General features: G+C 41.1%; 1 protein-coding gene across 2 annotated transcripts in view; it reads right to left on the bottom strand.

Moving 5' to 3' along the window:
* The window catches only part of DOCK5 (dedicator of cytokinesis 5), a 219379-nt gene that overhangs the window by 78633 nt on the left and 124793 nt on the right, over positions 1-15953 (bottom strand). For both annotated transcript variants that reach the window (XM_064368698.1, XM_064368699.1), the window contains exons 14-18: positions 13702-13826; positions 11503-11601; positions 10126-10198; positions 6615-6718; positions 5142-5325 (exon numbers count right to left, since the gene is read on the bottom strand). In XM_064368698.1, coding sequence (XP_064224768.1) covers positions 5142-5325; positions 6615-6718; positions 10126-10198; positions 11503-11601; positions 13702-13826 — 585 coding nt within the window. The remainder of the gene's footprint in view (positions 1-5141; positions 5326-6614; positions 6719-10125; positions 10199-11502; positions 11602-13701; positions 13827-15953) is intronic.

Raw genomic sequence — 15953 nt, 5'->3', positions numbered from 1 at the left:
CTAGTTTTTTTATGATCATAAGCAATTCTCCTATGAACATTCTCATATATCTTTTGGTATACAGGTAAAGCAGCTTCTCTGAGGTAGAAAACTACGGTGGGATTTCTGGGGCATCAGGAAGAATATCTTCAACCATATTAAATATTATCCAAAGTCACTGTCCCCATTTTACATTCTTGTCACAAATGTATAAGAATTCAGGATACTTCAAATCTTCAGTAATGCAGAGTAAAAGCGCAAGTTACAAAAGAATTCACATAGGACACAAGACTTCAACCAGACAGTTCAATCATTAACTACATTAATACTGTAGACTGCATAATACTGTATATTGTATACTTGAAAATTGCTAAGATAATAGATTTTTTTTTGAGATGGAGTTTCACTCTTACTGCCAAGGCTGGAGTGCAATGGAGTGATCTCAGCTTACTGCAACCTCTGCCTCCTGGGTTCAAGTGATTCTCCTGCCTCAGCCTCCCGAGTAGCTGGGATTATAGGCATGTGCCACCATGGCTAATTTTGTATTTTCAGTAGAGACAGGGCTTCTCCATGTTGGTCAGGCTGGTCTTGAACTCCTGACCTCAGGTGATCCGCCTGCCTCAGCCTCCCAAAGTATTGGGATTATAGGCGTGAGCCACTGCGCCTGGCCAGGAGAGTGGATTTTAAGTGTTCTCACTACCAAAAAATAAGTAAGGTGGCATGCAAAAGTCACTGGCTGCAGGAGATTACTGGGCACTTGAAACGTGGCTAGGGCAACTAAGGGACTGACTCATAATTTATTTACATAAAATAAAAACAATGCAAAATAAAACAATATACTTTTAAAGGCTACAAATGTGGCAAAACTATAAAGAGAAGCAAGGCATGACAATCCCCAAATTTAGGGTAGTAATTGCCTTCTACTGTAAGGGAGAGAATTTAAGAACACATACTTTTTTTTTTTTTTTTTTTTTGAGATGGAGTCTTGCTCTATTGCCAGGCTGGAGTGCAGCGGCACAATCTTGGCTCACTGAAACCTCCATCTCTCGGATTCAAGCGATTCCCCTGCCTCAGCCTCCTGAGTAGCTGGGACTACAGGTGTGCACCACCACACCTGGTCAATTTTTTGTATTTTGTAGAGACAGGGTTTCACCATGGCCAGGATGGTCTCATCTCCTGACCTCATGACCCGCCCGCCTCGGCCTCCCAAAGTGCTAGGATTGCAGGTGTGAGCCACTGCACCTGGCCAGAACATATACTTTTAAAAAGAAAATAATGACAAAGGTATTCAGACTCAAAAGGTTAAAAGCCACTGGAGTTTGTAACAAACATATCTCAGAGATTCTGTAACTGCAAAACGATAAACTATAAACTGTTAGGAGCTACAAAGAGCTGTTTTCAAAACCCAAGTCCACCACTTAGAAGTTTAAGAAAGGCTTTTTACCACTTTAAAACTCACTTTTCTGATCAATAAACTGGAGATGATCATGGCGAAGTTGGTGCTGGAGGGTGAAATGACTGACGAGTATGAACCTCCTGGCCCAAAGCCATGCATCTCTGAGGACCTGCACATCCCTCTCTTTTCCCTAGAAAAACAAATCTATTCCCTGCCATTGGGCCCAGCAACCAATGATCCCACACAAATCGGTCTGTTCTAGTTTTTAACAAATAATTCAAGTAAACAAAAAAAAGAGTCTTCAAGATGCTGAAACTCCAGTGGCTTTTAACCTTTTGAGACTGAATAGACCTCCTCAGGCGACGGAGGAATGCCTTTGGTCACCCTCTCAAGTGAGAACACAGCTATGCTCTCTACTCAGTAAATGCCCTCATACAGTTAGCTGGTGGCTTATTAATGTTCTTCAACTTTTTATTAAATCAAATTCATTCTTTATAATTTCCATCAAGTCAGAAGAAAGCAAATGCATGAATCATCTGTAGTCATCTGTCCCTGGAATACCCCGTTTTCCCTGATGCTCGAGATGCCTTGCCAAGTCTCCGCCTTTCCCTCTCTGTCCCCTGTTCCCTCTACTTACTCTCGGCCCATTTGGATGGCAGGTCACTCCTCTCTGATTTAGATGAGGCTTGCCTTTTTAAGCTTTCTTTGCAAGAAGATAATACTTCTGACTTTTTAAATGTGTGTTAAGATGATTTTGTTTTTTTAAATCAAAACATCAGGAATAAGGATGACAAAGTAAAGCACACCGTGTTATCCAAAGGAACATTCTGTGATGATGGAAATGTACATCTATCTACCCAACACAAAAATCACCAGGTGCAGGAGACCAGAGCGCTTAAAATGCGACTAGGGCAACGAGTGGACTAATTTATATTTTCATTAATAAAACAATTAACTAACAAAAATTGTATATATAAAGTGTACAACATGACGTTTTGATACACACACACATACACATTGTGGAAGGCTAAATCAAGGTAATTAACATACACATTACCTCACTTATTTTTTGGTGGTGAGAACACTTAAAATCTACTCTCTTAGCAATTTTTAAGTATATACCATATTATTAACTGTAGCCACAAAAATATATAATACATTTCTCAAACTTATCCTTCTTGTCTAACTGAACTTTTGTACCCTTTGTCCAACTTCTCCCCAATCTCCCCACTTTCAATTTTAATTAATTCAAATTTTACAAGCTACATGTATCTGGGTGCTACTGTATCAGGGCAGTACAGCCTAGTTAAGAACATTCAGAAGCTGGGATGAAGTACATGTATCAGCAAATGAAGGGTCTACACTGAAAACTGCAACTTGTCAGGAAACCCTAAACTTTGCACATGGAGATAACAATGTAACAATATGGTTATCTCTAACAGAAATTCCTTTTGCTTTTCAATACTAGTTAGTTCCACAAACTTTTATTTTTGTTTTCTTTATTCTTCTTTGATCTCTAGTCCAGAAAGGATAATCTACTAGATGTTCAGTAAGTGTTATCCCTCTCAAATATCCCTTCGCAGTTTTAAAAGAACATTAATGCTTTATATAGTATACTACCATACTTAACTTTAAAAAATAACATTTTTACATTTCATAGTTAAAAATTTGAAAAACAACAAAAAGAATAAAAAAACAACAATTAGCAAACTTTTGTAGTCCTATTTGTCTTTCTCTGTGTACAAATAATGATGATGATGATAGTGATAGCTAAAATTCTATAGCATTCCTATACAGACTGAATGCTATTTTGCTTTTACTTACTTTAATTTACTGCATTCTCTGAAATATATACTATTATTGCTCCCATTTTAAAGACAAGGAAACCAATGTACAGAGATGTCAAGTCACTTGCCCAACATGAAACAGCTAGGAAGTGGCAGAGCTGGGATCTGAAGCCAGACAATCTGGCTCCAGATTGCTTACATATACTTAAATAAAACTGGAATCATCCTGTATATAGTGTTAAAATGTTTACCGTATCCTTCATTATGTTTTGAAATACAATATTTAGCAGCTGCATCTATTTTGTCACTTAATTATATTATAAAATGTAGTTAAACTGACTCCAACTATCGGACATCCGGGTTATTTCCAGAATTTCCCTGTTACAAATAATGGGGAAACAACATCATTGCACATCAGTCTTTGTGCATATCTCTCATTGTTTACTTAAGTTCAACTTCCAGGAGTCAAATCACAGGCTCAAAGGGTCTGAAGACATTTAAAATCCTTTCTATGCCTTCTACATTATCTTCCATAAATATTGTACCCATTAGCCTACCAGGAATTTCTTGTTAATATATTCACTTTTTCCATAACAAAGGATAAGTTACTGATGGTTTTGTCATGTCTTCTATGTTTTCTGGCTTAATTTTTGGTGAGCCTGCTCTTGCTTGCACATACGGATTTACCCTAAACTTCACTCTGTTGAGTCTAGCCACTTGTCTAAGCTGAAATGCAATCCTTTTTGTCTCATCAACCACGATTTGTCAAAACAAACGTAACACTGAGCCCTTCTAAAGATCAACCAGGATCTGATCCCTGGGTTTGCCCTACAACCACACTATTTTGTCTATCTTTGCCTTCCTCACAGCAGAGCTCTTCCTTGTACCTCACTCGAACTGTCTCTTAGGCCAAAGGCACCAGTCTCTACACAACATATGGGAGACAGAATCTCTAGGGCAAGTGCCCTAGGCAGCGCATTCTTGGTTTACTACATTCAGTAGGACTCCTTACACATGACAGAAGTTAAATAAGTAAGAAGCTGATATTGGTTATCAAATGCCATAATCTACACAAGAGAGGTTAAAACTGATATCAGAGGTTTGAAGGAAAAACCAAATGAAGCCCTCTTTGAACTATTCAGCTGAATTTATGGAAAACCTCTGACTGCTTGGAAAAAAACTGGGAAGAGGAGAATAATTGAGGGAAAGACAGAACTCAAACAGGAAGCCCTACCATACCTGTTTGGACAGGACACTGATCATATTTCTTTGCCAGGCTCCTCCCCTTACTACCAACATCTCTTTCTTCACATACTATACAGAATGCACTATCAGGGAATATGGCTTTTGAATTTTACAGGTGCTGTTAATAAATATATTTATAGGTTTTATCATATACTAAAATGTCTTTCTTTTCCCCCTCCCCTCCTCTCCCCTCCCCTCCCCTCCCCTCCTCTTCTTTTCTTAGATGGAGTCTCGCTCTGTCCCTCAGGCTGGAGTGCAGTGTCGTGATCTTGGCTCACTGCAACCTTTGCCTCCCAGGTTCAAGCAGTTATCCTGCTTCAGCCTCCCAAGTAGCTGGAACTATAGGCACACGCCACCATGCCCGGCTACATTTTTGTATTTTAGTAGAGATGGGGTTTCACCACTTTGCCCAGGCTGGTCTCGAACTCCTGAGCTCAGGCAATCTGCCCACCTCAGCCTCCTAAAGTGCTAGGATTACAGGTGTGAGCCACTGCACCCATCTTAAAATATTTTTCATCCTGCTTTAAATTGGACAATGAAACTTCAGAAGAAGCTGTGCAATGTGATCAGTACTACCCAGAACATGACTTGAAAAGAAGAGAGCAGAATCCAGTTGGCCAACATCCTACCTAATAAGACCGAGCCCCATATGGTCCAGCCCTGTGAGTCTAACCAAGGAGCCCAGGAAGGCTCAGCAGGAAGCTCATTTGTGTCAACATATTCACAACTCCTACCGTTCTGGGTGAGCTTTGTGGAGCAGATGAGGGTGGCTATCTGAAAGCTGTCTTTAGTGCTATCCTTGCTTGGCATGAAGATGACCAGGTTTTTGGATGCTTGAAGCTCTTTTTCTTCCATCTCCATCTTGGTCCCAGGCAGGGTCAGGTATAATTTAGCATCTTCCATTTTCTTGTTGTCACCCTAAAAAGGAAGCATGTTAGGGTGCTAAATGATGGCCAACATCTCTTATATGCAAATAAAAACAATTCTATCATGCATTTCCAGCATGAGAAGCGTGGCTTTATCAAATTATCCTGAAGATCCCTTCCAACTCTGAGATACTGTATCTTTCCACGGATATTGGGCCCAGAAATAATTTCATGATTGAATGGAAACAAAGTAAGCTGTGAACCAGAAACCAGAATATGCTAGTCTCTGCTAGAATAAATAAATATATTACAGAATAAGGTTAAATTTTATTTTATTCAATCTAAATGGGGACAATTCTAATTTACTAGGTTGATGGAAAAAGAAATAGTTTGCCATCCCTTCCAAAATGATTCATAAACTAAGATGTTAAGAAAAATATTCATCAGGTAGATGCATCTCAAAAGAGCAGCTAACTTGGGGAAAACCCCAGATACTGTTGGATAAATGAGATCTAACCAGCCACTACTTTGTACTCTAAAATCTCAGTAGAAGTGAGAGCTCAGCACCAATTGGAAGACAGCAACGACAAAGTCTCAGGGAAGGAAACAAGGCCCCCAGAGCACAGAAATGGTACATGGCTCACAGTAATAGGAAACTACATCCACTGTTACTGAAGCCCAAGAGTGCACCTGTCCACATGCCATACAGGATGATGCAGAGAGCACGTCGTGAGAGGCCGGCCCCTTACAGTTCACTGCTAGGGAACACCATTCACAGGAGAGGGTGAGAGCCTCCTTAGAAGACCATAATAATGCGGCCGGAGACGATGGCTCACGCCTATAATCCCAGTACTTTGGGAGGCTGAGGAGGGCAGATCATGAGGTCAGGAGTTCCAGACCAGCCTGACCAACATGATGAAACTCCGTCTCTACTGAAAATATAAATATTGGCCGGGCGTGGTGGCACAGGCCTGTAATCCCAGCTACTGGAGGTTTAGGAAGGAGAATCACTTGAATCTGCGACGTGGAGGTTGCAGTGAGCCGAGAACATGCCATTGCAATCCAGCCTGGGTGACAAAGCAAGACTCCATCTCAAAAAAAAAAAAAAAAAAAACGGCAAAAAAAGACTCAGTAATAATGCAACTCACTCTCTTCAGAAAGGAGGTGGGAAACCACGCAGCTGGAGGTCCCAGAGCCCTTTGGGTTTCTAGACTTTAATGGGCAAGTACCTGTAGCTCTAAAAAGGTTTCTGATGTTTGTATAAATAAATGTAAAGGGAACCTTAAACACCCATTTGAAAGGGAGTAAATATTTTTCTCAGTCATTTTCTGTTAGCACCACCTTATAAACCACCAGATCGTGCCTCCCATCCTGCAGAGTGGTGCCATCCGGGTTCATCAGCTTCACGAAGGCCACCCCAAATGCTCGTTCCGATTTATCTCTGGCTGAAAACACAGAAATACATGTCTGGGCAGTGCAGAAAGACACCAGGAGGCAGTGGCGATGACAGCTGATTCCACATTTTGCTCAGGGTTGTGATATTCAACCATATTCTAATAAGCACAATTCAGCAGGTTGCAATAAGCCACATACCATGTGTCACTGAAACTGCCTGGCACCCCCAAGTATGCGATCCTGTTCCTACGTCCCCTAACAAATGAGACTAGCGTCTGCCCAGTCAGACAAATCAGAAACGTGCGTGTTGACACAAGCTTCACCCCATGTCAACTCCATATCCTAAATAGCTCTGAAGCCTGTCTCTTCTCTCTCCATCCTACTGTCCCTTCCTGAGTTCAGGCCACCCTCAACTCTTCTCTTTATTTCTACGAGACCTTTGCAATGCATCTCTCTGTCTCCAGGGCTCTCACAGCCAATGCATTCTCTATGCTGGAATGAGGTTTCCGAAGTCCAATCCATTCACGTCAACCACCCTGCTTCAAAACCTTGAATGAGAGACCTCAATTTCTGTTGCTCAAAAACAGACTCTGCAATATATTTTTTTTTCTTTTGAGATGGAGTCTTGCTCTGTCACCCAGGCTAGAGTGCAATGGCATGGTCAACCTCTGCCTCCTGGGTTCAAGCGATTCTCCTGCCTCAACCTCCTGAGTAGCTGGGATTACAGGTGCCTGCTACCACGCCAGGCTTGTATTTTTAGGAGAGATAGGGTTTCACCATGTTGGCCAGGCTAGTCTCAAACTCCTGACCTTGTGATCTACCCACCTCGGCCTCCCAAAGTGCTGAGATTACAGGCATGAACCACCATGCCTGCCCAGACTCTGCAAGATATTTATTATACTCTAGGGTTTATGGTGCTGCCCAAGGTTTCTTCCCCCTTCCTCCCCAGAATATCAGCTCCAGTGCCAGGAAAGATCTGTATGCCCTGTGGCAGCTGGGAAGAGGGTGTGGCTTCATGAGGAGGCAGTATCCCTCTCTTGGTCTTCAGGGCCAATTTCTGAACTCAAGAGGTCCCCTGCCTCGGTGGCTCTGACTGGGGTAACGTGTGACCTGTTCTCATCACAGGCATGGCTCTGTGGTCTGCTGTGACTCTTGGGTCCCCACCCTGGTGGAGTAGTCAGGCATTGTATGATTATACCTCAATGTGTTTATCCATTCTCCTATTGATGGGTATTGAGGCTATGCTAGTGTTGGGAGTACTATAGGTAAAGCTGCTATGAACATACACCAACCCCTCCCAAAACCTCAAAACCTGAAACCACCCTTGAATTGCACCTCCTTAACAAGGTTGAAAAGCATCTTCAGCCTTCATGGCCTGGCTGCAGCCTAGCTAGAATCACATTGCCTGGGTGCCAACCCAGCTTGCTCATATGCTAACCTTGTGACCACAGGCAAGTACCTAATCTCTCTGTGCCTTAGTTTCTTTGTGTATAAATGTAGATAAAAGTAAAATGTACCTTATTATGTTATTGTACATTCTAAACAGACCATGTGCAAATATAGCTTCACAGAATATCTCATGCAAACTAAGACCTTAATAATTGTTAGTTCTGTATTATGCAGAACCATATGAAATGGCTGATATTTGGCCACTTAGACCTAAAAAAATTGGCAATTTCAAATGATTCGACCTGATACTATTATTGCTTCACTGGTCTGCTTTAGCCATACTGAGCTCACTTACGTTCTCCAAACACATTTCTCCCATCACCCTTCACTGGGCTAATTTCTACTCACCTTCATGTCTCAGCTAAGATGCAGGAAGTCATATGCCTAAATCCCCCAGACTAGGTAAGGAGCTGCGTTATGCATCCATTACAAGTCTTTGCCCTTGTAATGTACATATCACACTATTGTGTACATACTCACTTTTTCATTCATCTTCCTAACCAGACCACAGAGAGTCTGCACGGCAGTGTCCAGCTGCCTCTCATATACCAGGGCCTCACCTATAGCCTGTTGTGTAGATGGTGTTCAACACATGCATTTTTGGAAGGAGGGGTTACATTTTTATGCAGCACTAAATGAGAATAAGATGCTTCTAGAAATTTTGTGATCAATCTGAAAACAGTTTTCTTCTCTGCTCACACTTTAGTGGAGCCATTTCAAGAACCGTGACCTAAAACTTGAAATTGTTTTTTTTGTTTTAGTTTTGTTTTGTTTTTTGAGACAGAATCTTGCTCTGTCACCCTGGTGGAGTGCAGTGGCATGATCTTGGCTCACTGCAACCTCTCCCTGGGTTCAAGCGATTCTCCTGCCTCAGCCTCTCGAGTAGCTAGGACTACAGATGCGTGCTACCATGCCTAGCTATTTTTTTTTTTTTTTGTATTTTTAGTAGAGACGGGGTTTCATCATGTTAGCCAGGATGGTCTTGATCTCCTGACTTTTTGATCTGCCTGCCTTGGCCTTCCAAAGTGCTGGGAGTATGAGTTTGTGGCCTGTTAGGAACTGGGCTGCACAGCAGGAGGTAAGTGGTGGATGAGCAAGCAAAACTTCATCTGTATTTACAGCTGCTCTTGGCCAGGCGTGGTGGTTCACGCCTGTAATCCCAGCACTTTGGGAGGCGGAGGCAGGCGGATCATGAGGTCAGGAGTTCGAGACCAGGCTGGCCAATATGGTGAACCTTCACCTCTACTAAAAAACACAAATTTAGCTGGCTGTGGTGGTGCGTGCCTGTAGTCCCAGCTACTTGGGAGGCAGAGGCAGAAGAATCGCTTGAACCCAAGAGGCAGAGGTTGCAGTGCTCCCTGCTCCCCACTGCTCACATTACCACCTGAGCACTGCCTCCTGTCGAATCAGCAGCAGCATTAGATTTTCACAGGAGCCGAATCCTACTGTGCCCATTGTGACCTGCTCATGCAAAGGATCTAGGGTACACACTCCTTGTGCAAATCTAATGCCTGCTGATCTGTCACTGTCTCCCATCACTCCCAGATGGGACTGTCAAGTTGCAGGAAAACAAGCTCAGGGCTCCCACTGATTCTACAGTATGGAGAGGTGTAGAATTATTTCATTACATATTACAATGTAATAATAATAAAGAACACAATAAATGTAATGTGCTTGAATTATCCTGAAACCATCCCTGCCCCTGGTCCTTAGAAAAATTGTTTTTCATGAAACCAGTCCCTGGTGCCAAAGATTGAGGACTGGTGTCTTTGAGAATATCAGTGTTCACAAAACACATTTTAAGGAAGTTCGAATATAGAGTGATAACACAGACCTTGTAAGCCCAGCAAAATTCATTATGCTGATTTCCTTAGCATCAGTGAGTAATGAAATAAAGTTGCCAAGTATCTAGTTTCCAAATACCTTGTTCTCCAGATTCACAAGAGGACTGTCAAGCAAGAGTAAATTTTTTTAAGTGGAAATATGTAATAGACCTCTTAATACTTACATTCCTGAGATGATCTGTGTCGGAAGGTAAATCTTATATGACAGCGTGTGACCTCTTCTATAGCAATGGATACCTGTGTCACAGTAAGAAATTGGTAGTTTACAGATACACAGTACTGTGCAGGCATGGTTTATTTTATGGAATTAGGCTCAATTTTATACTTTCCACAGCACAAATTACTATAGAGTGAGACTTGATAGAGGTTTCATTCAAAGAAGACCAAGCTATTTTCAAATCAAAAGAATCTCAGATCATCTTGCTGCTTATCATAGATTCTGAGCATGGAGATACCGTGAATTTCTAGCATTTTCTTTAGTGTGAAACAGTAATACTTCACAGAGGTCTATACAGGACCTTTCAGACTGCAAGATGTGTATAAATATAGTAATAATCGAATCTATAAGACATAATTATTCTATATAGAGAAGGAAAAGGTAGTGATTAGTGCCCATAAAGCAGCTTTCTGTTGCTTACATATATCTACAGGGGAGAGAAGAAACAGAACCTCAGAGCACTGAAACAAGCAGAGATTTGTGGTGTGCAGTTAAATTATGGCATGATTATATACTGAAATATGCAAGTATCTAAAAATACATATCTGAAGAATTTATGTGCCTTGAGATAAGTCGTTTCAAAAAGCACAATATAAATTTGTATCAACAGCATCATTCAAAACATATGAACTATATAAAGCTGTTGAAAATGGTTACTTCTAAACTGAGATATATGAACGCAATTTTTAAAAAATTTTCTATGAAGAACTCATATGACTTCAACAACCAGAAATTGCTGATGGAGCCTGGGATTCAGAAGTGGGCTCTAGTTCAGGCCCTGGTATCAGTCAGCTCTATGATCTTGGGAAGTCACTGAACTTTGGGTCTGAGTACCTAATCAGAAAGAGGCCATGACAAGACCTATGTGTTTGAGCTGCAGAGCCGCTGTGGGGCTCAAAGGAGAATGACTGATCTGAAAAGCACTTTGGAATGTGTAATACACATATTGAAGTTGAAAAGAGGCCCAGAACACTTGGTGAGAGGCCAAGAAGAAAAAAATGTTAGGAAACTGTTTGCACAGTGTGAAAATTTCCGTTTGGTTTTGCACCATCTTGGCAGTCTATTATATCTATCACATCAACCACAAACTTTGCTATTCAAATTTCCATACATGAATTAGAACATTATTGAAGAATGCTGAGTCTGTTAACAATAAATGCTCTTAATACAGAATTATAATTACCAAGTCATTTCTTACTGCACACCATAGGCAACTTATCCAAAAATTTCAAAATAAAGTAGGAATAATTTGGGGGTAAACAGAAGATAGAAATCTAACTGAGGTTTAAGGGTTTAACAGGGGTTACAAATGACTCATTCTTACCTTGACAGTCTCATACCAACAGGGCTGCTTGACCTGGTAATAGACTACAGACTTGTATTCTGAAATGCCTTCATATCCAGCACCAGGGTGAATTGCTTTCTTCGAATGGAAAGCAAAAATTAGAAGGGAGTAATTTTCTTTAGAAAACTAAGAGGATTCCCATAAATCATACACAAGCCCCTTATCCCCCAACATGCCCATACATGCCCTACACTGGCACTGAACAGCTGATTAAATTTGGGGGATAAAGAATAGAGAAGACTACGCTGGGAGTGGTGGCTCATGTCTGTAATCCCAGCACTTTGGGAGGCTGAGGCAAGCAGATCACAAGTTCAGGAGTTTGAGACCAGCCTGACCAACATGGTGAAACCCTGCCTCTACTAAAAAAAATTACACAATTAGCCAGGTGTGGTGTTGCACACCTGTAATCCCAGCTACTGAGGAGGCTAAGGCAGGAGAATTGCTGGATCCCAGGAGGTGACAGCTGCAGTGACCGGTAAGCAGAGATCGTGCCACTGCACTCCAGCCTGGGCGACAGAGCAAGACTTCGTTTCAAAAAAAAAAAAAAAAAGAATAGAGAAGACTGAATTTCTACCACTTTATTCAAGGGTCTATAATATAAATCTGGTAGCAGCTAAGGAACCCAGCAGCACCTGAAAATCCTTCTTTCCTATAACTTGTATTTTCTCTTCCCTCTCCAGGCATGCATTGTCCTCTGATTCTTTCCTCATTTCTCTCTCAGGGAACATGACGATGACTAGAAATTAGGTGACACATGCAGACGTGCCACTGTTTGCGGAAAAGCATTTATCTTTCCTGTCTACATTCCGTTTTAGGGACTTGGGGCACTGGAACAGCATATTCACTCAAACTCAGGGCTGCATCTTGTTTTGGTCATGAACCACTTAGCTCAGTAGAACTAGGCCTTGGTGGGGCACTATCCAACGAGTTAGCGAAGCTATGAAATGACCAACCAGGAGATGGTGTCTACTTGAAATGAGTTCATGTACTCTTATCAACAGCACAAATAAAACATTCTCATACAGTGGCTCACAGCATTCAGTTTATCCCTCTCATGTAGAATACGACTTGACTTAGTAAATTTTCTGGCTGTCTGCATCCCTACTAGATTATAACATCCATGGGAAGTGATAAAATTATATTTCACTGTAGCCTCAAACAACTATGCAACAGGACACTCAGTGAGTCAAATCGATCTAGAGTTTGGTCCTTGGTTACCAAAGCAGGTAACTACGGCTCATACAAGAGGAGCTGGAGTTCAGCAGAGGCCATGCAGCCTCCTGTGACCACCTTCTGCCTATGCTCTTTGATGTCAGAATCAGTACTCTTCTTTATATGGGCAGAAATCTGGCAGATACCTGCTTTATATCTTGTCTTAATTTAAAAAAAAAAAAGGAAAGAAATAAGAAAAAATAAAGAAAAGGGAAGGAAAGGGAAAAAGTAAGAGAAAAAGGAAGGGAAAAGGGAAAAGGGAAGGGTTTTAAAAAGAGAAAAGAGAAGCAAAAAAAAAAAAGGAAAGGAAAAGAAAGAGAAAGGAAAGGATGAGAAAAGAAAAAGAAGAGAAGAGAAAGAAAAGAAAAGCTGCCAGAGTTGGAGGAACTCTGGACTGGAATTCAGGATATTTGGATACTCTCCCAGCTCTGCCACTAACTTCTGTGTTTCTCAGAGAAAATAACTCATCTTTTTAAAGTTTCTTAGTTTCCTGCTCATTAAAACTAAAGAGTAGTGGTAGCGAATGCCTACCCAAAGGCTCTTCCGGTTTCAGTCTCTAACAAGCACATCTCCTTTGGTTCTGCTCACCCAGGGAAATAAACGTGCTTTGTGATGCCATTCAAGTACCCAGGCCACTTAGCTGAAGCCCTAGAGGAACTGATCAAGCTTGAAAGTGGCTAAATAAGTTGAAAATGATAAATAACCTCTGCATTGGATGCTTACACATAAAATCATTAGTGGTTGGAGCTATTTCTTAGCACAGGAGAAATACAAAAATAAGAGTCTACATAGCTTCATTAGTGAAACTGCTCACTGCCAATCACAAATTTAACAGGCTTTATATTTCTTTTCTTAGGAAAAACAAACCCATCCTGATGCAAAGAAGAATAAAAATAAGACCAAAAGCCAATTGTGATTGTAAAAATGGATGTGATGGCAGCAGGATTTCTGGGCCACGCCACGCACCTCCAAGAGCTTGCCCTCCTCGTCGTGCACGGACATCGTCACCTCCACATTCTTTGGCGTTTTCTTCTTCCCTTTGTCAAACTCGCCATGGATCAGGGTAACATAAATGTCATTCCGAACATCTCCTGTAACATGACAAGCATGCTGTGAGTGCTACTGAGAGAAGTCATTCTAAGTTTCAGGATGTCGTATGACATAAAAGACAAATGACATGAAGTGGTCTGGTTTTATAATGAACTACTCATTCGACAAAAGGCTTTCATGCAGTGGCCGTCTTTGGCATCTCTCATTTTACCTTTCCATGCATACCAAGATGTCTTTGCACTGTAGTTTTATAGAAAATTAACACTTTTCAGTAGTAATTTTCTCTAATAAAAATTGCTTTCTAATGATAAATACACATTGTATATTGTTAGGTTACAATATGTAGATGTTGTAACCTAACAATATGGTAGATGGTTTTTCAGTAGTGCCTTGGAGAGTGTGATATTTTGAAAACATCTGATAATAATGAAGGCAATTGTCTACTGAGTGCTTATTATGTGCTGTGCCAGGCACTGGTCAAAATGTCTTACATGTATTAATGTAATCAATTATAGACTAACTTGTTAATCTACAGAACAACCTGATGAGATAGATACTCTTTCTGAAAGCTTATAGAGTATGTTTTTCTTTTCTTTTTTGACATATGATCTTGCTCTGTTGCCCAGGCTGGAGTACAGTGGTATGATCTCTGCTCACTGCAACCTTCGCCTCTTGAGTTCAGGTGATCCTCTCACCTCAGCCTCCTGAGTAGCTGGGATTACAGGCACACACCACTATGCCTGGCTAATTTTTTGGAGAGAAGGAGTCTCACTACGTTGCCCAGACCAGTCTCAAATTCCTGGACTCAAGCAATATGTCCACTTCAGCCTCCCAAAATGCTGGGATTACAGGTGTGAGCCACCATGCCTGGCCTAGAGTACTTTATATTTCTTTAAATCAGTTTACTTGCTTTGATCAATGAAAGCATGCTTTCTGCTTGTCTTTTTTTTTTTTTGGTTACCCAGCAAAAAAGAAAAAAATCATTTAATAAATGCATAGCCCATATATTGGATAAAACTATTAAATGTTATTGAGGTACACAACTGAAACTTGGAATAAATGGAAAGTATATTAAACTCCTAGATGAAAAAAGTATTGAAAAAATGATTCCAACACCTGCCCTATATTAAACTGCCTCCCAATGTGAAAAACAAAACCTTTTAACATTATAAGAAAACAGGAGTGCATATTAAGAGCGCTGATCATTTTGACCATTTCCCCAACTGGAAAAAAATAAGATTCCACTTACAGTTGCTGAGAATGAAGAAAAAGGGGTTTATTCACACAGCACGGTTTAAAACATTACTTGACACACTCTTTGTCGACGGAGATATTGAAAATGTGTCAAAAGCCTCAAAACAGCAATTCCACTGGTAATTTTTGTCTCAAAGTATTAAAAATGTGAGCAATAATTTATCTGTAAGGATATTCATTGTGGTGTTTATAAAAGTAGAAACATGGAAACATTCTTGATTTCCAAGCACAGGGAATTAGTTGAATAAATTATGGTATATCAGATGATTGAGGTAATATTCATTATAAAAAGTGCTTGAGCTCCTACTCTGCAGCAGGCATGTGCTGGGGGTCTGGGTGGCAATGGGGAGCATGCACCAGCTTTGCCCCAACTCAGGTTACAGTCTAGTGCCGGAGAGAAGCACCAGTCAAATAACCTGCATGAGTAAACCCACCATTACCAATGGAGGCACATGCCAGGCTCTGTGAATGCACAACACCAGGTCCTGACCTGGTCTGCATGGTGTGAGAATCTCTCCTTTCAGCTGGTAGCAGCAGAATCAGTGAGAGTAGCCTGTGCAAAGGCCCAGAGGTAGGAGACAACCTGACTGACATCCTCACAGTGAAGGGGTATCTGTGAAATGAGGCTAGCGAGACAGAAATAAAACAGCTCCCACTGAGGCCAGTGGGGAAATTAAGAATTTATATATATATCCTCAGCATAAATGAAAGTCAGTAAGATGTTTTCAGTGAGGAAGGAGTGGGATAAGATCAGGTGTGCTTACGCGATAGAACATTCAGGATGCAGTATGGAGAAGAGGAAATGAGCGAAGAAAGAGTAGAAACATGAAAACCAGGTAGGAAGCTATGGTAGTTGTCAAGGCAAGAGGCCATCCTAGCTCCAAATTGGCTAGTGGTAATGTAGATGGAGAGAA

The sequence above is a fragment of the Aotus nancymaae genome, unplaced genomic scaffold (assembly GCF_030222135.1).
Source record: "Aotus nancymaae isolate 86718 unplaced genomic scaffold, 86718_ANA_hifiasm-v0.15.2.pri h1tg000079l, whole genome shotgun sequence".
NCBI classification, from domain to species: domain Eukaryota; kingdom Metazoa; phylum Chordata; class Mammalia; order Primates; family Aotidae; genus Aotus; species Aotus nancymaae.
The sequence above is the reverse complement of the archived record's forward strand: the minus strand, read 5'-3'. Positions and strand labels throughout refer to the sequence as shown.